General features: G+C 44.4%; 3 protein-coding genes across 5 annotated transcripts; 1 reads left to right on the top strand and 2 right to left on the bottom strand.

The window, feature by feature from the left end:
- Positions 1-1,083: 1,083 nt before the first annotated feature.
- Positions 1,084-14,324, bottom strand: LOC311123946 (protein Wiz-like). The gene is made up of 11 exons (XM_084198161.1): positions 14,237-14,324; positions 13,625-13,721; positions 12,846-13,316; positions 12,233-12,619; positions 11,583-12,032; positions 7,929-8,113; positions 4,161-4,335; positions 3,653-3,879; positions 2,651-2,909; positions 2,347-2,512; positions 1,084-2,119 (listed from the first exon to the last, which is right to left on the bottom strand). Exons 2-11 carry the CDS (start codon positions 13,644-13,646, stop codon positions 1,915-1,917), a joined length of 2,547 nt encoding a protein of 848 aa, XP_084054287.1. The 5' UTR covers positions 13,647-13,721; positions 14,237-14,324; the 3' UTR covers positions 1,084-1,914.
- Positions 14,325-14,576: 252 nt separating this feature from the next.
- LOC311123985 (peroxiredoxin-1-like) lies at positions 14,577-19,270 on the top strand. 2 transcript variants are annotated; one of them, XM_084198206.1, is made up of 6 exons: positions 14,577-14,671; positions 15,882-16,012; positions 17,048-17,201; positions 17,754-17,876; positions 18,151-18,281; positions 18,693-19,270. In XM_084198206.1, the coding sequence occupies exons 2-6, from the start codon at positions 15,910-15,912 to the stop codon at positions 18,773-18,775; spliced, it is 594 nt and encodes a 197-aa protein (XP_084054332.1). In that variant the 5' UTR covers positions 14,577-14,671; positions 15,882-15,909; the 3' UTR covers positions 18,776-19,270. The 2 variants fall into 2 exon arrangements, with proteins under 2 accessions (XP_084054332.1, XP_084054333.1); XM_084198207.1 differs by lacking the exon at positions 14,577-14,671 and adding an exon at positions 15,565-15,631.
- Positions 19,271-21,695: 2,425 nt separating this feature from the next.
- On the bottom strand, positions 21,696-23,477 carry LOC311123983 (transcription factor JunB-like). 2 transcript variants are annotated; one of them, XM_084198204.1, is made up of 2 exons: positions 23,324-23,477; positions 21,696-23,077 (listed from the first exon to the last, which is right to left on the bottom strand). In XM_084198204.1, exon 2 carries the CDS (start codon positions 23,037-23,039, stop codon positions 22,140-22,142), a length of 900 nt encoding a protein of 299 aa, XP_084054330.1. In that variant the 5' UTR covers positions 23,040-23,077; positions 23,324-23,477; the 3' UTR covers positions 21,696-22,139. The 2 variants fall into 2 exon arrangements, with proteins under 2 accessions (XP_084054330.1, XP_084054329.1); XM_084198203.1 differs by lacking the exon at positions 23,324-23,477 and having other exon boundaries at positions 21,696-23,314.
- Between the last annotated feature and the right edge of the window lie 708 nt (positions 23,478-24,185).

Raw genomic sequence — 24,185 nt, 5'->3', positions numbered from 1 at the left:
TAGGATTTTGCTTGTGCTTAGCTATATTCCGTTTCTTTTTATCCCCAAAAAATTACCTAGTCCTTGCCAATGACAAGAATACCCATGCTTGAAAATATGAAGAGTGGTACTCAGTGATGTGTTGGATTTGCCCCAAACATAACGCTTTGTATTAAGGACATAAAGTTAATTTCTTTGCAACAATTTGTACAGTTTTACTTTAGTGCCTTATTGCAAACGGGATGGCATATTTGGGAATATCTTTATTCTGTACATGCTTCCTTCTTTTCACTCAGTCATTTTGGTTAGTATTGTGGAGTAACTACAATGTTGTTGATCCATCATCAATTTTCTCCTATCACAGCCATTAAACTCTGTAACTGTTTCAGTCACCATTGGCCTCATGGTGAAATCCCTGAGCGGTTTCCTTCCTCTCTGGCAACTGAGTTAGGAAGGACGCCTATATCTTTATAGTCAATGGGTGTATTGATACACCATCCAAAGTGTAATTAATAACTTCACCATGCTCAAACTTCACCATGCTTTTTAAAATTTTTACCCATTTACAAATAGGTGCCTTTCTTTGCGAGGCATTGAAAAACCTCCCTGGTCTTTGTGGTTCAATCTGTGTTTTAAAATTCACTGCTCGAATGAAGGACATTACAGATGTGTTGGGTACAGAGATGAGGTATTCTTACAAAAATCATGTTAAAACAGTATTATTGCACACAGAGTGAGTCCATGCAACTTATGTTAGTTAAGCAAATTTTTACTCCTGAACTTATTTAATCTTGCCATGACAAAGGGTTTGAATACTTGACTCAAGACATTTCAGCTTTTCATTTTTAATGATGTAAAAATAATTCCACTTTGACATTCTGGGGTATTGTGTGTAGGCCATTTTAAATTCAGGCTATAACACAAGAAAATATGGAAAAAGTCAAGGGATGTGAATACTTTCTGAAGGCACTGTAGGTTGAAAATGTCAGTGAAGACACTTGCCAGCTAGCTGGTCAGCGCATGCTCGGAGTACGCGTCCTGGAATTCTGTCTGGCTCCGCGGCCTTGCAAACCACTCATTACAGAAGAATTCAAGACAAATATAAAACCTTGTCTATATTTCTTTACTTCAGAAAACATTTCTACATTTTAAAACATAATTCATAAAAAAGTAAATACAAATTCCTGTACATTAGGGAAATACATTTCAGACCATAATTCAAAGCTGAACATGCTTCCTTCCCTGCTATTTTGCAATGCAACCTATAATAACACACTGCTTTGAAACAGTTGAAACAAGGGGAATGTATTTAATGCTAGAACAGGCTTTGCCTTACTTCTTCATTGACATCACTAACTACAGTCTATGGAAATCCATTCCATCCAAAGTCATACAGACTACTATGAATTTAGGTTTCTATGAAAACAATGTGCAATAAACATCACAATAAAGATCTGGAATGTAACCATTGCTAGACTACTACGTGGTGTGACTGACATGATGAATGGATGTTAGTTTGTTTGACCCCTCATGTCCAAGTTACCCCAGCAAGAGTACAGTTATTGAAAGTAGACTTCTTCAAATGGCCCAAGTAGGCCCTCTAGAGTTGATATGAGGCTGGTACAGCTATGTCTGTACTCCAGTAACCTCGTCCCCAGGCTAACAGCTAGAGAGAGAGCCAGCTGGTGGACAAGACTAGTGACACAGTATATCCACTTTGTGCTGTTATCATTCATACCGAGTCATTTCTTCAACGCTGAATAAATAAACAAACGCATAGTCCCCCACACGCACCTTATTAGTAGTGTTTTTGCCACATTGTACACTGACTTCAACAGTCCTTTGAAGAAAACAAATACATGAACAACAGATAAGACAATCCAACTGAGTGGTAATAAGAAAAATGCAGTGAGTGTAGCCGTTGTAGTGGACCATTTAAACAGCTAGTGGTGCCAGAAAGACAGGGGTGGTGGTAGGGGGGATGGCTGAGGGTTCGATGCCCGGGACCAGGGGCCGTTCTGGGCCAGGGGTGGGGGGAGGAGAGGCCTTGTTGAAGCGGAGGTCCAGGATGTGTTGCTGCAGGTGTCTGATCCAGTCCTCCTGTACTGACTGAGATCCATGGAACACTGCCTCACAGAACCTGAGGGATGGAATAGAACAGAAAGCAAGAGTGAGAAGGGTTGTTAATATGAATATACAAACAGACCAGTGCTTAAACCACTTTCTATGAAACATTGTGGAAGTATCAAAACCTGTAGTGCATAGACCCTCTTACGATGCCAATAATAAATCCTACAAGTGTGTGACCTCAGGCAGTCTGTGAGTTCAGCGTACATTGAACTATCAGCATTTTGGCAACCAACTCACCTGCACTTGAGGGTGTACTCTTTGCCCACTTGTTTGACCAGAGGAGTGGAGGGAGGCCTGGGAACCAGGGAAGGGATGTTTCCTGACCGGGAGGGTTGTTGAGAGCTGCCGTCTACCTCTGCTCCCTCCGTATGGGCGGTGTGTTTAGGGACCCGCCGCTCAAAACCTGGCACAGACAGGATGGGAAGGGCTTTAAAAATCAGTCTAGCATAGCTCAACGTTGGTTTTATCAGAGGGCTTACAGGTAGAAATGACTATAGGGTGTGTGTGTACATGCACATTTGCGTCCGTTTCCATCTTTCACCTCTAGGAGAGCGTATGTGGTTGAAGTCTCCTCTAGCCCCCTGGGACTGCGTATGAGCGACGGTATGATGGTGATGTGACGAGTGTCCCGTCTCCCCCTGTGACCTTTGACCCTGAGCTGTCCTGGACAACCCCCCGGCGACCCTGGCCACCTCTCGTCCCGCCCTGCGCCCCAGCTGCAGCCCCGCAGCCGCAGTCCTCTGGGCTCCCGAGGGGAAGAAGCCTGAGTCTGTGGCGGGAGAGTGGGACGGGGCTTTCCTCTGGAAGGGGGGAAAGAAAACAAGTGTTGGTGAAATAGTTTCTCGTCTAAGTTGGACAGGATCATCTACATTCACCTGGATTGGTTGTAGAAATAGCATACAGTACACATAGAGACTTGGATGTTAGCAACTACAGAGCACGGCTATTCTATTGATGTCAATCTGCTGCTTTTCTTCTCAATTTAAATCAATAACTGGTCAGAGAACGCGTCTACTCATCTAGTCTCCCCAAGCCTCAGCTACTGGAAAAGCGAGGACGAAACCCAGCTGCTCTCCGAGACTGAGAGTTGAAGCACTCCTGCCACAGAACTAAGCAGCTGGAAAGTGCCTAAACGCCATGCACCTGAGGGCATGTGATTGTCACTTGCTTTTAATCCAAGACTGGGTGTGAGCAGCCCCACTGCCACAGAGCAATTAGATCCAAACCTAATGGGCGCTATACTTAAGCAATAAGGCCCGAGGGGGTGTGGTATAAGGCCGATATACCACGGCTAAGGGCTGTTCTTAAGCACGACGCAACGCTGAGTGCCTGGACACAGCCCTTAGCCGTGGAATATTGGCCATATATCACAAACCCCCAAGGTACCATATTGCTATTATAAACTGTTTACAAATGTAATTAAAGCAGTAAAAATAAATGTTTTGTCATACCGGTGGTATACGGTCTGATATACCACGACTATCAGCCAATCAGCATTCAGGGCTCGAACCACCCAGTTTGTAATAGAAGATGTAACACTCACCTTAAACCTGATGTTGAGGTCACCGTCGCGGTACTGGCGGTGGATCTCCGCGGCCTTACGTGGCTGCCTCTGGATCCAGGCGCTGAGCAACTCAATGGGGGAGGCCTTCACACCCTCTACCCTCCACTCCTTAACCCCCAGCTGGCGGAGGTGGGCCCGTGCGTGGCTCGCCAGCGCCGTGCGGTTCTCAAAGTCAAAGCCACACAGCTCGCAGCACGCATCCCCTGCTGGAAGGAGAGAAGAGGACATGGCGGTTAAAAACAGAAGTTTGACAGTTGGAACTTTTCACGTGATAAACGTTTCTATTTCAGCACTAATTACTAGGCAGGTTACCTAGTTGATTTTGATTTATTTTTACTAATAATGGGATCAGTCACCTTTGGCAAGAGCATCTGCTAAATACAATTGCCATCATATAACACAGCTGCAATGGAAAACAGTTGCCTGCCACAAATAACCTGGCTGAGATCCACTGGGCTTTAATCAGGCGTTAGCACTGTTAGTTTACCAGACTGGGAGGACCCATTCTTATCAGGGGAAGGCTTGTCGTTGAGGGAGTAGTCCAGTGGAGGAGTGAACGTCCTCTTAGAGCCCTGGGGAGCCCACGAAGGCTCAGAGAACCGCCTGTGATTGGCCCAGGCCGGGCTGGCACTGGAGTGAGTGGACGCTGGCTCCCTCTTGACCTACAACACAATACATCTTTATTGATCCATTTGCACAGGTTTTTTCCTGTCACAGCCCTGAATCAGAGGAAGGCCCTAAAAATGGTCAGACTCCAGCCACCCAAGTCATAGACTGTTCTTTCTACAAGCCGTACCGGAGCGCCAAGTCTGGGACCAAAAGGCTCCTTAACAGCTTCTACCCCCAAGCCATAAAACTGCTGAACAGTTAATCAAATGGCTAACTGGACTATTTGCATTGACCCCTTATTTTATTCGTATTTCTTTTTTTAAATTGCACTGACTCTCTTGCACAGGCTCGATGTACACTCACTGGACTCAAACGACACACTCACACATACTACACAGACACTCCAACACACACGGACATACACACACATGCATATTGACGCCAAACACACACACACGCTGCTACTCTCTGTTTATTTTCTATGCATAGTCACTTTACCCCTACCTACATGTGCATATTACCTCAATTACCTCAACTAACCCGTACCCCTGCACTTTGACTCGGTACCGGTAGCCCTTGTATATAGCCTCGTTGTTATTTTTTTGTGTTACTATTTTTCCTATAGTTTATTTAGCAAATGTTTTTTACTTACTTTTAAAAAACTGCATTGTTGGTTAAGTTCTCGCAAGTAAGCATTTCACAGTAAGGTCTACACCTGTTGTATTCGGCACGTGACAAATACAATTTTATTTTAATCTGTCACACCACACACAAACACACAAGACAGGCTCCACCCCTGGAGCAGATTTGGGGGTTAAGGGGTGAATCCTAACTTATACTTTGTCTATCATTGACACCAATGCATGACTATATGAACAATCGACTTAAAATAAAAAACAAAACCTGATGTTTTACGTTTAGTTATAGTGAAACACGTCAATTCTGATCTTCATTTTGACAGTTTGTTGCAAAAGTGATATATTTTGGTATTTTAGTAGAAAATCTAGCTCTTTTTGCCCCTAGTGGTTCAACTCTACCATTGAAACCGTGTTAAAGGGGCCTCTGTTATCTCAAGGGAGGGGTTAGGTATAAAATCTACTCCCTTCTAGATGTACTGGGTGGTACCACCTCAAGGCTAACTATAAAAGCAGGTGACAGCGCGCCTTATTTGCCAGTGAAGTGTGCCAATATATTTTGTTGACCAGACTACTGACTTTAAACAAAATTCAAAAGGCAGTAAGGCACATTTCCGCATATGACCAAATTCAACGTTTTTGCTTACCGTTTCATACACATCCATGTGCTTTTACGAAGACAAAAAAACATGTAGCTATGAGGATTCTACAGATTTATTCGTAGCTACATCCATTGTAACAAGAAATAGATGACAAAGGTGGTCATGTCAAAAGCTAAAACAGTTGACTCATGGCCCAATGGTTGTGAGTTCTCCCACATAGGGCAGATATACACCTACTCATTCAAGGGTTTTTCTTTATTTTTACTATTTTCTACATTGTAGAATAATAGTGAAGACATCAAAACTATGATAACACATATGGAATCATGTAGTAACCAAAAAAGTGTTAAACAAATCAAAATATATTTTAGATTTTAGATTCTTCAAAGTAGCCACCCTTTGCCTTGATGACAGTTTTGCACACTCTTGGCATTCTCTCAACCAGCTTCATGAGGTAGTCACCTGGAATGCATTTTAGTTAACAGGTGTGCCTTGTTAAAAGTTATTTTGTGGAATTTCTTTCCTTCTTAATGCGTTTGAGCCAATCAGTTGTGTTGTGACATATTATGGCAAGAACAGCTCAAATAAGCAAAGAGAAATGACAGTCCATCATTACTTTAAGACATGTAGGTCAGTCAATACGGAAAATGTCAAGAACTTTGAACGTTTCTTCAAGTGCAGTCGCAAAAACCATCAAGCGCTATGATGAAACTGGCTCTCATGAGGACTGCCACGGGAAAGGAAGACCCAGAGTTACCTCTGCTACAGAGGACAAGTTCATTAGAGTTACCAGCCTCAGATTGCAGCCCAAATAAATGCTTTAGAGTTCAAGTAACAGACACATCTCAACAACAACTGTTCAGAGGATACTTCGTGAATCAGGCCTTCATGGTTGAATTGCTGCAAAGAAACCACTACTAAAGGACACCAATAATAAGAAGAGACTTGCTTGGGCCAAGAAACACAAGCAATGGACATTAGACCGGTGGAAATTTGTCCTTTGGTCTGATGAGTCCAAATTTGAGATTCTTGGTTCCAACCGCCGTGTCTTTGTGAGACACAGAGTTGGTGAACGGATGATCTCTGCATGTGTGGTTCCCACCATGAAGCATGGAGGAGGAGATGTTATGGTGTGGGGGTGCTTTGCTGGAGACACTGTCTGTAATTTATTTAGAATTCAAGGCACACTTAACCAGCATGGCTACCACAGCATTCTGCAGCGATACACCATCCCATCTGGTTTGCGCTTAGTGGGACTATCATTTGTTTTTCAACAGGACAATGACCCAAAACACACCTCCAGGCTGTGTAAGGGCTATTTGACCAAGAAGGAGAGTGATGGAGTGCTGCATCAGATGACCTGGCCTCCACAATGACCCGACCTCAACCCAATTGAGATGGTTTGGGATGAGTTGGACTGCAGAGTGAAAGAAAAGCAGCCAACAAGTGCTCAGCATATGTGGGAATTCCTTCAAGACTGTTGGAAAAGCATTCCTCATGAAGCAGGTTGAGAGAATGCCAATAGTGTGCAAAGCTGTCATCAAGGCAAAGGGTGGCTACTTTGAAGAATCTCAAATATATTTTGATTTGTTTAACACTTTTTTGGTTACTACATGATTCCATATGTGTTATTTCATAGTTTTGATGTCTTCACTATTAATCTACAATGTAGAAAATAGTAAAAATAAAGAAAAACCCTGGAATGAGTAAGGTGTGTCCAAACTTTTGACTGGTACTGTATATATATTCATCTCGTGCCCACACTTCTAATTCAAAAAAGTTAACCTGTGAGAGGGGTCGCCTGGTAATAGTCTGTTTTTATACAGTACCCAAGACCAATCTGCGAGTTAATTTGACCATTGGAAAAACAGCTAGTGCGTAAATACTGCAATGTGGGTTGAATTGAATTGAACCCCTAATCTTCATTTTCTAGGTGATGGTTGCACTTTTCTTCCCAACACAATAAATGCAATTCCACATTTCAAATATAATTTTTTGCGCCCCACGGGGGATTCGAACTTACAATAGATGTCAGGAACTCTGCGCATTACACTGTGAGCTAACTGTCCAGAGCCATATTTGCTTACGATGCACATAATTCTATTATGAGAGCGTGCCAGTGGACTTCTGGTAAGTATGCTTTAGTGAGAAAGTGTTTGGATCAGGTACAACTACGTTTACCTATCCCCAAAATGAATATTTCTGATGGTGAGCAAATTCCGCCCACCCACAACTTCTCACCTGAATGCAAAGGCTGAAATTGGGGTTGAGAGTTACCCTTTAAGCAGAAGTTAAGATTCGCCCCTTAGTGCTTTGCTCAAGGGCACAACCGCAGCATGTAGGTAGCACATGATGAGATACCGATCTGACCTCCGTGGCCAACTGGACCGCACACATACACACACTCACCTGGGTGGCGGTGGCACTGCCCTCTTTCAGCAGGATGTCTCTCAGCAGGTCGATGGGCGACTCGTTGACAGACCACATGACTCCCAGCTGGCGCAGGTGGGAGCGGGCATGGCAGGACAGGGCCTTGCGGCTGTCAAAGAACTGGCCGCAGAACTCACAGGTGATCATGAGCTCCTGGTCTGAACCTGGGGAAGGGAGGGAAGGATTTGTCAAAATCAAATCAAATTTTATTTGTCACATGCGCCGAATCCAACAGGTGTAGACCTTAACGTGAAATGCTTACTTACAAGCCCTTAACCAACAATGCAGTTTTAAGAAAAATAAGAGTTAAGAAAAATATTTACTAAATAAACTAAAGTAAAAAATAAAAGAGCAACAATAAAATAACAATAACATATACAGCGGGTACCTGTACCGAGTCAATGTGCGGGGGTAAAGGTTAGTAGAGGTAATATGTACATGTAGGTAGAGGTAAAGTGACTATGCATAGATAATAAACAGCGAGTAGCAGCAGCGTTTAAAAAAAGGGGGGGGGGGGGGGGGGGTCAATGCAAATAGTCCAGTTAGCCATTTGATTAGCTGTTCAGCAGTCTTATGGCTTGGGGCTAGAAGCTGTTAAGAAGCCTTTTGGAACTAGACTTGGCGCTCCGGTACCGCTCGCCTTGCGGTAGCAGAGAGAACAGTCTATGACTAGAGTGGCTGGAGTCTTTTACCACTTATAGGGCCTTCCTCTGACACCGCCTGGTATAGAGGTCCTGGATGGCAGGAAGCTCGGTCCCAGTGATGTACTGGGCCGTACGCACTACCCTCTGTAGCGCCTTGTGGTCGGAGGCCGAGCAGTTGCCATACCAGGCGATGATGCAACCAGTCAGAATGCTCTCGATGGTGCAGCTGTAGAACTTGTTGAGGATCTGAGGACCCATGCCAAATCTTTTCAGTCTCCTGAGGGGTAATAGGCCTTGTCGTGCCCTCTTCACAACTGTCTTGGTGTGTTTGGACCATGATAGTTTGTTGGTGATGTGGACACCAAGGAACTTAACTCTCGACCTGCTCCACTACAGCCCCGTCGATGAGAATGAGGGCGTGCTCGGTCCTCTTCTTTTTCCTGTAGTCCACGATCATCTCCTTTGTCTTGATCACGTTGCGGGAGAGGTTGTTGTCCTGGCACCACACTGCCAGGTCTCTGACCTCCTCCCTATAGGCTGTCTCATCGTTGTCGGTGATCAGGCCTACCACAGCAGTGTCGTCAGCAAACTTAATGATGATGTTGGAGTCGTGCTTGGCCACACAGTCATGGGTGAACAGGGGGTACAGGAGGGGACTAAGCACGCACCCCTGAGGGGCCCCCGTGTTGAGGATCAGCGTGGCAGATGTGTTGTTGCCTACCCTTACCACCTGGGGGCGGCCCGTCAGGAAGTCCAGGATCCAGTTGCAGAGGGAGGTGTTTAGTCCCAGGGTCCTTAGCTTAGTGATGAGCTTTGAGGGCACTATGGTGTTGAACGCTGAGCTGTAGTCAATGAACAGCATTCTCATGTAGGTGTTCCTCTTGTCCAGGTGGGAAGGGGCAGTGTTGAGTGCAATAGATTGCGTAATCTGTGGATCTGTTGGGGTGGTATGCAAATTGGAGTTGGTATAGGGTTTCTGGGATGATGGTGTTGATGTCAGCCATGACCAGCCTTTCAAAGCACTTCATGGCTACAGACGTGAGGGCTACGGATCGGTAGTCATTTAGGCAGGTTACCTTGGTGTTCTTGGGCACACAGACTATGGTGGTCTGCATGAAACATGTTGGTATTACAAACTCGGCCAGGGACAGGTTGAAAATGTCAGTGAAGACACTTGCCAGTTGGTCAGCGCATGCTCGGAGTACACGTCCTGGTAATCCGTCTGGCCCTACGGCCTTGTGAATGTTGACCTGTTTCAAGGTCTTACTCACATCGGCGAACGTGATCACACAGTCGTCCGGAAAAGCTGGTGCTCTCATGCATACTTCTGTGTTGCTTGCCTTGAAGCGTGCATAGAAGTAATTTAGCTCGTTTGGTAGGCTTGTGTCAATGGGCAGCTCGCGGCCATGCTTCCCGTTGTAGTCCGTAATAGTTTGCAAGCCCTGCCACATCCGACGAGCGTCGGAGCCGGTGTAGTAGGATTCAATCTTAGTCCTGTATTTACGCTTTGCCTGTTTGATGGTTCGTCTGAGGGTATTGCAGGAGTTCTTATAAGCGTCCGGGTTAAAGTCCCGCTTCTTGAAAGTGGCAGCTCTACCATTTAGCTAAGTGCTGATGTCGCCTGTAATCCATGGCTTCTGGTTGGGGTATATGCGTACGGTTACTGTGGGGACAACGTCATCGATGCACTTATTGATGAAGCTGGTGACTGATGTTGTATACTCCTCAATACCATCGGATGAGTCCCGGAACATATTCCAGTCTGTGCTAGCAAAACAGTCCTGTAGCTTAGCATCTGCGTCATCTGACCACTTCCGTATTGAGCGAGTCACTGGTACTTCCTGCTTTAGTTTTTGCTTGTAAGCAGGAATCAGGAGGATAGAGTTATGGTCAGATTTGCCAAATGGAGGGCGAGCTTTGTACGCGTCTCTGTGTGTGGAGTAAAGGTGGTCTAGAGCTTTTTTTCCCATGCTGGTAGAAATTAGGTAAAACGGATGTAAGTTTCCCTGCATTAAGTCCCCGGCCACTAGGAGCGCCGCCTCTGGATGAGCATTTTCTTGTTTGCTTATGGCTTTATACAGCTTGTTGAGTGCGGTCTTAGTGCCAGCATCGGGTTGTGGTGGTAAATAGACAGCTACAAAAAATATAGATGAAAACTCTCTTGGTAAATAGTGTGGTCTTCAGCTTATCATGAGATACTCTACCTCAGGCGAGCAAAACCTTGAGACTTCCTTAATATTTGATTTCGTGCACCAGCTGTTATTGACAAATAGACACAGACCGCCACCCCTTGTCTTACCGGAGGCAGCGGTTCTGTCTTACCGATGCATGGAAAAACCAACCAACTGTATATTATCCATGTCATCGTTCAGCCACGACTTGTGAAACATAAGATATTACAGTTTTTAATGTCCCGTTGGTAGGATATTCTTGAACGGAGCTCATCCAGTTTATTCTCCAATGATTGCACTTTGGCCAAAAGGACGGATGGTAGAGGCGGGTTACCCACTCACTGACAAATTCTCACAAGGCATCCGGACCTGCGTCCCCTGTGTCAGTGTCTTTTCTTCATACGAATGACAGGGATTTGGACCTGGTCGCGTATCTGGAGTAAATCCTTCGCGTCCGACTCGTTAAAGAAAACATCTTCGTCCAGTTTGAGGCGAGTAATCTCTTTTCTGATATCCAGAAGCTACTTTCGGTCATAAGAGACGGTGGCAGAAACATTATGTACAACGCGAAAAAACACACAAAATAGCACAATTGGTTAGGAGCACGTAAAACGGCAGCCACCTCCTCCGGCGCCATTCACTTGACATGTCACTGCATTTAGCTATGCTGCTTTGACTGAATGGATGGTCAATGGTCTATGAGTGCAGTTATATAATGGTAAAACAGAAAAACACAAATAGAAGAGGGAATTTGACAAACAAATTAGAAACCACAGAATTTATACCACTTGGTCAAAAAGATAGGACCCACATCTTACCTGAGTTGAAGGACTGGCCATTTCCAGCAGAGTTGGGCCACTTCTGAGAACCCTGAGATCCATTACTGCTGCTGTACCCCCCAAGCGGACTGGAGAACCCCACATCCATCTCCATCTCCAGGGGTTCCGGCTTGGGATAGACCAGGGTGGAGCCCTTCTTGGCCTTGGGCCTGGGGTTGTGGCTGGAGGCCAAGGGGCTGAGGTGGGCGTTAGCTGGGGATCTAGCTGGAGACTGAGACGGGGTCTTGGTGGTGGTGGTGTTGTTACTGGGTTGTGCCGATGCGGCGGCCGCCAGCACACCGCTGCTGACCAGCTGCTGGACCGTGTCGATGGCCGATGCCTTGCCCAGGAGGTCGGTGACGCCGAGCTGGCGCAGGTGAGAGCGGGAGTGGCTCGCTAGGCCTTTACGGTTCTCAAACTCCTCGCCACACAACACGCAGGTGAACTCACCTGTATTTCAAATTATATGTTTTTTATTAAATCACTTGAGGTTTTATCATTTACCTTTCTTTTTCTGTTCTTTGAATTGTGTTGTGACATCCCTTTAAAATGACTTAAACTAAAATGAATTAATTGGACTTAAAATATGACTTCAACTAAATGGATGTACCAATCGCAGAATGCCCCTTCAAAAATAACTTGAAACTCACCCTTGCTGAGCCTATGATCCTGCGGAGCGGTTCCTTCTGATGCGGAGGGCTTGGGCCGTTTGCTGGAGGGAGGCTGGTGAAGGGAGGAGGAGGGGGATCCTTTATGTCTAGCAGGCGAGGTGGACGAACCAGAGCCGGAGGGCCGTTTGTTAGAGTTAGAAGACATAGATGGGTTATAGACGTTGAGACCTTCACTTGCTATAGGTTGGAGGTCTTCCGCTTCCATGATCTGGTAGAGGAATTCTATTGGTCCTCCTTTCGTCTCGGTGTTCTCGGTGATGCCGAACTGGCGCAAGTGGGCCCGGCAGTGACTGGCCAGGCCTTTGCGGGACTCATACCAGGCACCGCACAATTGGCACACATGCACCTCGTCATTGGTGTCCATCGCTGTCGAGGCAGGGGAGGAGCCAGAGACTGGTGTTAGAATGTGCCACGTTCTACTTGAAGTTAATAATGTCATTACATAAGAACAGAAATGTCTATCTATATGTAATGGTACAACGTTCAATTCCACACATAATAGGCCTACTATGTGACTTCCTGATGACACACATCTAATAACGAAACACTTCAAATATCTACTCCAATCTAAAACACCCAAGCTGAGACTTACCTAGGGTGAGAGGGGCATCCGTCTCCTGCGGTGCCCAGGCAGGCTTGGCCGAGGCCAGGCTCGCTCCCCCTGAGGGCGATGGCGTCTTGCCTGCTGTTGGGAACGACGACATGGAAGACTGCAGAGGCTTGGCCAAAACTGTTCCTTTACGAGCTGTGGGGCCCGGGGCTACCTGGGATATATTATTCTGTGGGGTCGTCATTACTTTGACCCTACCCCCTAGAGGGGACTCCTTCTGGGAGATGAGCGTCCCTGACCCCTTGGATTTTTTGGGTGAAGAGTAGATGGGTTTGAGTGGATGCATGGAACCGTCCCTGTCCTGAATCAGCTGGTAGAGCAAGTCGATTGGAGCTCCGCTGTTGTCCGAGACAGCCACGCCGAGCTGACGGAGGTGGAGTCGGGCGTGACTGGAGAGACCCCGCCGCGTCTCGAAGTAGGTCCCGCACACCTCACACATGACCGGGGACGGGGCTGAGGGACAAGAGAGAGAGGAGGAGGGAGGAGAGAGGAGGAAGGGAGGTGAGAGAGGAGGAGGGAAGAGAGAGGAGGAAGGAGAGAGAGGAGGTAGGAGAGAGAGGACGAGGGAGGAGAGAGAGGAAGGGAAGAGAGAGGAAGTGGTGCAGAGGAAATAGTAAGAGTGTGAGTGTAAATCCAGAGACATTCTGAATCTGATGAGGCATGACTATGCTTCTAATCAAAAATGGTTCCAGCTGGCTCAGACTATAATTCATGCACACCTTCTTAGTCTAAATTCTCTCTTTTCCTCTCTTTGTTCTTACCCGCTTCTTTTGTGTTCTCCATGAATGCGGGTGACTGGATGAGTTTGATTCCAGGGTTGAAAACGGATCTAGCCTAGGCTGTTGTCTTCTTCTGTACCTGAGATAATTGAGAAGGGGGAAATGGATAGAAAATATATGGTGAATGTCTTAGCGCTCATTGGTTAGAATGTAACTGAACTGAAACAGCATGCCGCATCCAGTCAATTCAGACCACTCTGATTTGGTCAGAATGTACCAGTCAATTCCAACTCGAGGGCTGTCAAACTTCTTGAATGACACTCAGACCAGCAACAGCAGCTGAGCTGAGTTCCCTTTCAATAGATGTAAACAGAGATATGAGTTCATTTGCTCAGATTGTAAGCTAGCTAGCTAGCTGCCATAACGATTTGAAAATACAAGTCCACAGCTTGGACATCAGACTCAACTAAAAAATAATAAGTAAACTGGTATTGTAGTTTGCGAACTAAATGACTGCACTTTGCTAGCTAACGTTAGCTTGCTGGCTAGATAGCTAGGTTTGTTGAAAACGGGATTTGTCAGAGAATAGGATACTTCACAATAAGATATGATAGGTAGCTAGGAACTTAACTAGTTAAATAGACCATAACTCACCGAAAATATGCAATATTATTCTCTTTAATAATTGAATTCGACAACTTAACCCGTGTTCCACCATCAGCGCCTGTGAAGAGTTTACAGCAATCGTTTCCGGGTCAAAATGTTTACTCATACAAATTAAAAGTCCTTGTCCTAAATCCATCGATTGAACATGAAAGAATTATCATATAATGTGGTGTCATCCCACAGAAACACTTTTGTGTACACATATTGTGTAATATCAGAAAGTGTTTTGAATTCTAATTAATCACACAACAAGCAATCCAATTCTATTGACATTTATTTAAACAAGTTCTCTGGCGACTTTTATTTTGAAAACAAAATATTTTAAAACGGATGGGGAAAGTTTTCTCTTCTGTATTAGCGGCTTCCACGCCACTGCAGCATACCGCAACACAAAAACGTATCTTTATTCCTTTCACAAGAAACGTAAGTATACATTAGCTACTTTGACTATCACTCCAGTGTACTACAGTGTATTTTTCAGCTGCTAACATGTTGCTATTTTTGCTGAAGTTGCGAAGAGTTGCAGACAAAAGAAACCGGCTATGGAGTTTGCTAGCTAGCAACTAACGTTAGCTAGGCATTGTGGGTCAATCCTCCTTCTACTTGCGGGCTATGTCTTACTAGCTTGTTCTTTGTCCTTTTGAACAGTTTGGTGGGTGTGGAGGCTTGGCACCTTGTTAGCCAATTAGCTAGCTAGTTGTAATGTAACTACCTGCATAGATGGCTAGTAAATGAATGCATACATAATACTATTAAATTGTTTCATTGTTATTACATAACATGTTGATTTTACACTGCTACTACTCGCTGTTTATCTATGCATAGTCACTTTACCCCTACCTACATGTACAAATTACCTCGACTAACCTGTACCCCCGCACAGTGACTCGGTACCGGTACCCCCTGTATATAGCCTCGTTATTGTTATTTTATTGTGTTACTTGTTTATTTAGTAAATATTTTCTTAACCAACAATGCAGTTCAAGAAATAGAGTTAAGGGCTTGTAAGTGAGCATTTCACGGTAAAGTCTGTTGTATTCGGCGCATGTGACAAATACAATTTGATTTAATTATATAGTTTCAAGTTTGTCAAGGGCACAAGTACAGTGAAATGCCTTTCTTGCAAGTTCCAAACCCAACAATGTAGTAATCAATTTCCCGACACAAATGAGTGAAACTATTATAAAGGACCTTTGAATGTCAACGGAGTATGGAATTTCTTCATTGGGCAAGGTTTAAGGCAACACTGTGAGACCTTTGTTCTCACGCACAGCCTTCAGAACAACTGACTTGCATGTGACTAGACTTGGCATTGGCGCATTGATCCTGCAGCATTATACAGCTAGGTAGCTAGTACAGCACTGCAGTATAATTGAATTCAGTGTAAGAAACCTGGCGCTTTGAGCATTTTTTCAAAAACTTCTCATTTAAGTGTTTTTGTATTACTTTGACTATTGCTTACATTGTATGACTGAATGACTTTTTTTCTTCATATGCTAATGCTTGTTAAAAAGGAGTGAGGCTCCTGGAGCATAGCCTACTAGACTCCACCCCATTTGCTTTGGCACATTGAGACGTGAAGTTCCAAACTGTATTGATTCACTGTTGATTTGCTTTGCTGGGTCGTTCGTAGTCTTTCCAGTGAGCTGTCAGTCACCACCATGTCTGCTGGAAACGCTAAAATAGGCCAGCCGGCCCCACAGTTCAAAGCCACTGCTGTGGTGGACGGACAGTTCAAAGATATCCAGCTGTCTGACTACATAGGTAAGGACTTTTGACTTTCTCTAAATGACAATTTAATTGGCAGGTCAGTCGTTAACAGGTTACCATCTAACTACAAAGTTGCCTAAACATCAGAATGTTACCATGGTTACTCCATGGATATCAGTCTGAAAGAGTCAAGTCTCTACACCCCAGAATGTTATATAAAATGATGTTTGAGGTTACTTTACCGGTTGTACATGCTGTTGGTCCTTTAGGCGGTAGCGGTAGGAGGTGGTGATGGGGTATCCACATGAAAGTGTTGTTTACCTGGCCCCGGTAGGTCCAAATGTAACCAGAAGTAGTCAACCAAAGCAATGTTTCCTCGCAATCAGCTGGAAGTGTTTGCCATTTGGTCTGTGGTTCTGTTAGGCTCGGCCATATTGTGCAAGTGTTTGGCACGTGCGAATTGCATCAGTATTGAAAATAAAAACTGGAAGTACAAACTGTTATACAGACCAGTGTACTGAAAGTCGGGTTAATAACACTACTCTGTGGATATGTTGTCTCAATTTTCCATCAACAGAAGGACAAACTGCACAGACAACTGGTAGAGCAAGTTTAAATGTAATTTTATTCAACATTCTGGCTTGTAAGGACCATTTACACAATTTTGCACACAAATGTCACAGGCTCTATATACCAATTAATTGTGTATTACAGCCTGATTAATCAGACTAACTACCAAGGTAAGGATCTTCATCGTTACTGTCAATTACATTGTTGTCTTTAACAACCATGCAGAACTACTATGATGGCAGTTTTAACAAGGTCACTCAGCTGTGTGTGCCCAAAGTACTTAAAAAATGAAAGTGAATATTCTGACTACAATGTAAATGTAACTCTCTGATGTACTTGCATCTTGAAAGGTGACTTACCTTCAAAATAATAGGCTGTAGAGTAGCATGTACAATAATCTTCGTACCCAGAACCAAATCAGCTACTCAGTGTTATTGCTGTCCTGAGATTAGGCCTACATGTACCCAAACATACACACACACACTCTTCTGACTCCTCTCCTGCGTGTGTCCCCTCCAGGGAAGTATGTGGTGTTCTTCTTCTACCCGCTGGACTTCACCTTTGTGTGCCCCACTGAGATCGTGGCCTTCAGCGACCAGGCCGAGGAGTTCCGCAAGATCGGCTGTGAGGTCATCGGCGCCTCCACAGACTCTCACTTCAGCCATCTGGCCTGGTAAGAACTGGTTTAGGCTTTTGATCATTTAATTGTTCAAGTCTTTTCTATTGATGGGAACTTTAAAGGCATGGAGATATACAGTAGGGTTAAATATTCTTGCACCTGACAGCACCTCGATCAGAATGGTCAAGAGGCTAACCTATTTGAACCGATAACAAATTGTCAGTGTAAAATGTTTTCCAGCTGTCCACATCTGCCAATTGTAAAACATTTAAGCAGGCTTTTGAGTACACTCCCACCCTCTGGCTATCTTGTCTCTGCCTGCTGTACTGCCTAGTGGTGATAGGAGCCATAGCTCTCAGCAGACTAACGGTCACTGGACTCAATCCAACAATGGTGTTACAATCATCCATCTATGTAGGTTACATTTGCATCAATGGTTAATTTACTTTGTTCACTATTATTGTGTGAATGTCAGCCTTTAGAATTCTTAATTTGACTTTCTGTTACTATGTGACGCTCACTACATCCTTAATGAAGCGTAAACAAGGGCTGTATTTGAGGTTATGGTATGACGACATTGTGCGCTTTCCCTTTCCCTCCCTATAGGATCAACACCCCCAGGAAGCAGGGTGGACTGGGACCAATGAACATCCCCCTGGTGGCTGACCTCACACAGTCCATCTCCAGAGACTACGGAGTGCTAAAGGAGGACCAGGGCATCGCTTACAGGTCAGTTAGTTACAACACTGCCATCAGTAGTGTGTATGTGAAGCCTCTGTATGCAAGGTGCTATTTGAAGTTTTAGTGTGCACTTGTAAGGTTATTTTTAAATGAATGTGTGCATGTTTATGTGTATGCTTCATTTTGCATTTGATTCACCTCCATGTTAGGTGACTCCTGTATTGATTCTAGCACAGTCTATCACAGATGCCCCATGTGGCCTTCTGACCCTCTCACTGTCTGCTTTCTCTCTCTCCCTCCGTGTCTTCTCCCTCTCTGTCAGGGGTCTGTTTGTGATTGACGACAAGGGCATCCTGAGGCAGATCACCATCAACGACCTGCCAGTGGGCCGCTCTGTGGACGAGACCCTGCGTCTGGTGCAGGCCTTCCAGCACACAGACAAATACGGCGAGGGTAAGCGACTAGCAGGTTTTACATGTTTTTGCTACCTAGTTCTTACTTCAGGAACCAGCACAGGGCTCTACAGTGCGACCATTTTACTCACATATGCGGCAAAATAGTTTGCGCCACCTGGAACTTTGTGCGCCTACATTTTTCAACTTTGTTGCACACGTGCTCCTTGTAATAAAAAGTCTGCATAGAGCCTGCAGCATCTGGATCTAGTCGCGTTGCTATGCACAGGACATTTCGGCATGGTCATTCAGTAAACCAACAGCTAACACTTTCTGTTTACAACACCTATACAATTTCATTAGGCTATTTTATATGGGAGCTCAGTTAGTTTAGAACATGTGGAATGTGTTTGGAAGAATATTCCATGTCAGTGTGACTCATCCTGGTCTTGTCCCTCTCTTCCTGGAATAGTGTGTCCCGCTGGCTGGAAGCCAGGCAGTGACACCATCGTCCCCGACATCCAGAAGAGCAAGGAGTTCTTCTCCAAACAGTAACCACACAACGGCGCCTCAGGCTGTGTCCAAAATGGCACCCTATGTAGTGCATATGGACCCCGGTCAAAGGTTGTGCACTTTAGTGAATAGGGTGCCATTTCCGACCCACGCTCAGGCACTCCTGAGATGTCCTAGCACTTACCTTCAGATGGGAAGTCCCCCCCTTTAGCAGCAGTCTCTTGGCGTCCAACCCACACTTGTACATCTTTAGTTCTAAAGAACTCGTTAGACTCCCACTCTTCTATCTTGACATTGTTACAAAATCTTGTATCTGTATGACAAACTACTGGTGGAAACAGTCTCTTCTAGTCCCAAGCACTGAAAGTGTTTTGTTTTTTCTCCTTTATCTCAAGTGTTAGAAAAACATTGAATATTTTGTACCTTGCAATTGTTAACTACTCAGTCTACAGTCACGTGATATTAATAACAAATGGGAAAATAATTACTTACATGTTGGCAGTGTTTTGTCTGACAAATAAAACCAAGTGGAAGTTATCAGTTTGTTGTCATGTGTGGAATTTAGTTTTGACCACTAGGTGGAGCCCTAACGCCACTTTGCCAGATTCTCTCCTAAATCAGTTGACAGATCTTTTATTTTAATTTTATTTATTTCACCTTTATTTAACCAGGTAAACCAGTTGAGAACAAGTTCTCATTTACAACTGCGACCTGGCCAAGATAAAGCAAAGCAGTGCGATAAAAACAACAACACAGAGTTACATATGGGGTAAAACAAAACAAAGTCAAAAATACAACAGAAATACATATAATATACAGTGTGCAAATTTAGCAAGTTATGGAGGTAAGGCAATAAAATAGGCTATAGTGCAAAATAATTACAATTTAGTATTAACACTGGAATGATGTGCAAGAGATGATGTACAAATAGAGATACTGGGGTACAAATGAGCAAAATAAATAACAATATAGGGATGAGGTAGTTGGGCGGGCTAATTTCAGATGGGCTGTGTACAGGTGCAGTGATCGGTAAGGTGCTCTGACAACTGATGCTTAAAGTTAGTGAGGGAGATAAGTCTCCAGCTTCAGAGATTTTTGCAATTTGTTCCAGTCATTGGCAGCAGAGAACTGGAAGGAATTGCGGCCAAAGGAGGTGTTGGCTTTGGGGATGACCAGTGAGATATACCCGCTGGAGCGCAGACTACGGGTGGGTGTTGCTATGGTGACCAATGAGCTAAGATAAGGCGGGGATTTGCCTAGCAGTGATTTATAGATGGCCTGGAGCCAGTGGGTTTGGCGACGAATATGTAGTGAGGACCAGCCAACAAGAGCGTACAGGTCACAGTGGTGGGTATTATATGGGGCTTTGGAGACAAAACGGATGGCACTGTGATAGACAACATCCAATTTGCTGAGTAGAGTGTTGGAGGCTATTTTGTAAATGACATCGCCGAAGTCAAGGATCGGTAGGATAGTCAGTTTTACGAGGGCATGTTTGGCAGCATGAGTGAAGGAGGCTTTGTTGCGAAATAGGAAACCGATTCTAGATTTAACTTTGGATTGGAGATTCTTAATGTGAGTCTGGAAGGAGAGTTTACAGTCTAACCAGACACCTAGATATTTGTAGTTGTCCACATACTCTAGGTCAGACCCGTCTAGAGTAGTGATTCTAGTCGGGTGGGCGGGTGCAAGCAGCGTTCGGTTGAAGAGCATGCATTTAGTTTTACTAGTGTTTAAGAGCAGTTGGAGGCTTCAACAATGGTAGGTGGTGATATAATAAATGTTTTGTAAGATTGTGTTGGTGTGTAATGTGGAGAATTCCCAGCACAGTCTTTATCAGTTGGATATCCTGTACCCTATATTGTATTCCTTAAAGCAGGCTATATTATAAAAGCACTGTCATCAGATGACACCTTTTCTATAAAGTTGATATCAATAAGGCTGTCCCAATTGGTGACCTAATAAATGCAGAGAACCTACCGCTCTCCGCATCCAACCTCAATACCCTGCCGTCCCTAGATCCTTGGCAAACTGTTCAGAGGATATGTGCCTAGCTCTAGTTTAGATCCCTGTAATATGGATATCTTCAATTGAACGGAGTTGAATTTACCGAACTCTGTGCTGATATCAATTTGACATTTTAGCAGACGCTCTTATCCATTGCTACTTACAGTTAGTGAGTGCATACATTTTCATACTGCCTACACTTTTCCTGTTCATAATTTATTGCACAGGCTATTTGCTGAGTTTACATTAGACTTTGAATGTTCAGAGACATGTACAAGATTACTCACACATAGCATAAAAATGTTTAGTTTCCATTTTCACGTCAGCAGAATATCGTTTGCTTTGCTGGAAAATTGACCCGTGTATTTTTATCTCGACATTAGTTTCGCATAGGGTTGTTTTGGGAAATTGAACGCTGCGGTGGCTGAATAGGGGAACTCCCCCCGTCTTTAATAAAAGCTTGCCATTGAGAAACGTCTCTTCACACGCACAGTATGGCCTAGTAGTGTAAGGTCTATCGAAAACGCACCGCTGTACTGACGGGCAATGTAGGTGGGGGTTCCCGGAAATCTTCCCCCTGCTGTGACGTGTGATACCAAAACATTACCATATTTGGCCATACGTATGTACGTCAGTGAGGGCAAACAACCCAACGCGGGCACGTCTCGTACGTCATGCCCCGTTTTTATGTTGGTTGATTTAAAAACAGAAACAGTTCCTAATGATAATTTACTGGTTAGCGTGGGAAATCTCAAAGGAATTATGTATCCATGTAAACAACACTCCTGCTTCTACTTATATAATGTTGATAACACTAAAGCTTGTCATGAACACTATAGCTGAAATGTCATATAGGCCTAGGCTATATCTAACTCATAGGCCTATAACGTTCATTGGTTTGAGAAATGTCAATGTAGTTGTGTAGAAAGGATACAAAAGTAAAATAGACAGAGGGTAAATGTAAAGATATTTTACTTAAATATATACTGTACAAGTAAAAAAGACAGTGAGGTTCAACCTGACTTAACACAATAACTTATAAATGGAATGCATTTCACATATGACTTTTCAAAGTAAAAAAACAAAACAAATGTAAACAGGCAAAGCCATAACTACATGACACTTTATACAACTTGTTCAGAATTCCCCGAGTGTTATTAGTCTTATTATTGTGCACGTGGTTTCCCATGTCCATCATTGTCTGGAAACCAATAAACAATGCAAAAATAAGTAACTTTTGAATATTTTCAACATGAAAACACATCAATGGTAGTTTACAAAGTTCGGCAATTGCTGTCCCAACAGTGCAGTAAAAGTTATGTTTGCTTTAACAAAGTAAAACAAATGTCCTCCCCATTATTGTCCAGTGTTTCTTTTATAGTCCATCGTTTTATAGTTTTCAAAACGACTTGATCTTGGACGTCAACATGAGTTGACAGCCGGAACTGACGTGTGTCATAACTTTCTGTTTGAGTTGAGCTACCTGCTCGCGCAGGACGGAAGCTGTGCTCGAGAGCCCGGCGTTGTCTGTCTTCAGAACCTTCACTTTGTCCTCCAGGCGAGAGATGCGCTCCAGCTTTCGCTTCCGGCACTTGGTGGCTGCCAGGCGGTTCCTGAGCCTCTTTCGCTCGGCCTTGATGCGCTCCTGGTTCTCCATGTCGATTGGGGACATGCCGCGAAGTGACTCGTCGTCACTGCTCTGCATGTCTGGGACGGTCTGGGGCTCCTCTTTCAGCCCTGAATATCGCTGTGCGTGTAGGCCTGCTCCGGCTAGCGAGTGCTGGAAGTGGTGGGATGGGTGCGCAGCGGCTTGCTGGTGCTGGTAATGGTGGTGAGGCAGGTAGCTGATGGTGGTGGAGGGGTAGCTGCTGGTTGCAGGTGTGAGGGTAGTGTGAGGGCCACAGCTGTTCAGGGTGGTGTACTCGAGGTGCTCCGGCTGCATGGAGGAACCAAACACGGTGGAGGCCACCGTGCACGTGGAGACTCCACCAGTTCCGATGGACACGTTCGGTGGCGGCATCTGGTTCATCTTGTGGAGGTCGTCCAGAGCTTTGACGAACCCGTCCGCGAAGCCCTCTTGCTCCTCTGTGATTCCCCGACTGTAGAAGTACTGCCCAGGTGTCGGTGTGGTAGTGATGACACCGTTGCTGTTCTGGATGATCAGTCGCTCCAGTTCAGGAGAGGCGAGCTTCAGCGAGCCGACTTCCGATGCGCTCCCGGTCGGATAGAATTCACTCTCGGAGCGCAGCTGAGCCTTGAGGCTTTGGTTCCGATAGTTCTCGGCGAAGTTCAAGTTCATGTTCTGCTTGAGGAGCTTGTAGTCGTGCAGGGCAGCGCCTGAATGACCATAAGCAGAAAGAAACGAGTCGTCATGATAGAAAGGCTGTTCCATTATTGTGGACATTATTCAAATATTGCTGGAATTCTTCAGTGTAGTAGCTGAATTTATACGTCCAAAAAAGGGCAAGCCCTCTCGAGTGTCTTTTCAGCAACCAAACGTTTCCGCAGAAGGTATATTATAATCTGAAAAGTTATCAAAGTAGAACAGAGCAAAACTTCCAAAATAGTGGAACTGTACTGTACCGAGTCAATAGTCGTCGGGTTTTTTTTCTTGACAGTTGTATTCAAACTGATGTCCGGTGGCTAATTATTGGATTCCACACGGTCTTTTGTCCCGTTGATATTTCTTTGAGATCTGGAGTGTTGCGGTTTCCTCGATGGTCTAAACTCGTGTTCTACCAGTGTTCATGCAATACAGGCAATTTATACAGTTTAGAGTGCAAGAAACGCACCGATTGGTCAGCCCTTGTTCCACGCCCTGAAACGTCAGATGCTCGATGACGTTGTTGCCAGGAACTGCTGAGATAAACAAGACTTGCGAGAGAGGAAAGTGATAGGCTACGTATATGATTTTATACTTCTATCTGGGTTAAATTGTAGTGTTATTTGCTTCAAACCTCCACTTTCAGATTCATTTTGACTTCATATATTGATGTGGATATAATCTTGAGGGCTATCTTTACCGTTATAAAGGTGGCATTGCCAGTTGGATATAATATTATATTACATTTTACATTTTAGTGATTTAGCAGACGCTCTTATCCAGAGCGACTTACAGTTAGTGAGCGCATACATTTTCATACTGCTTCATCTTGTGGAGGTCGTCCATATTGATACATTTGAATACTCTACATGTATTGATAGCCTATATTTGGATAGGCTACATTTATTTAGTGCCTATTAGGGTCAATATAAGAAAATATCACTGACACATTTAGCTGATTGAAGATTGCCTTACAATTACAGCTTGGGTCATTTACCTAAGAAAACTATAGGTCTTCCTCAGGTTAAAAACACGACTATTTAGCCTATACAATGTCATTGTAGAACTTGTTGAACAGTAGCCAAATTCCAATTCCCATCGCCTTGTATCCACACAGTGTTC

Source organism: Coregonus lavaretus (genome assembly GCF_964263955.1).
Source record: "Coregonus lavaretus genome assembly, contig: HAP1_SCAFFOLD_224, whole genome shotgun sequence".
Lineage (NCBI taxonomy): Eukaryota > Metazoa > Chordata > Actinopteri > Salmoniformes > Salmonidae > Coregonus > Coregonus lavaretus.
The sequence above is the reverse complement of the archived record's forward strand: the minus strand, read 5'-3'. Positions and strand labels throughout refer to the sequence as shown.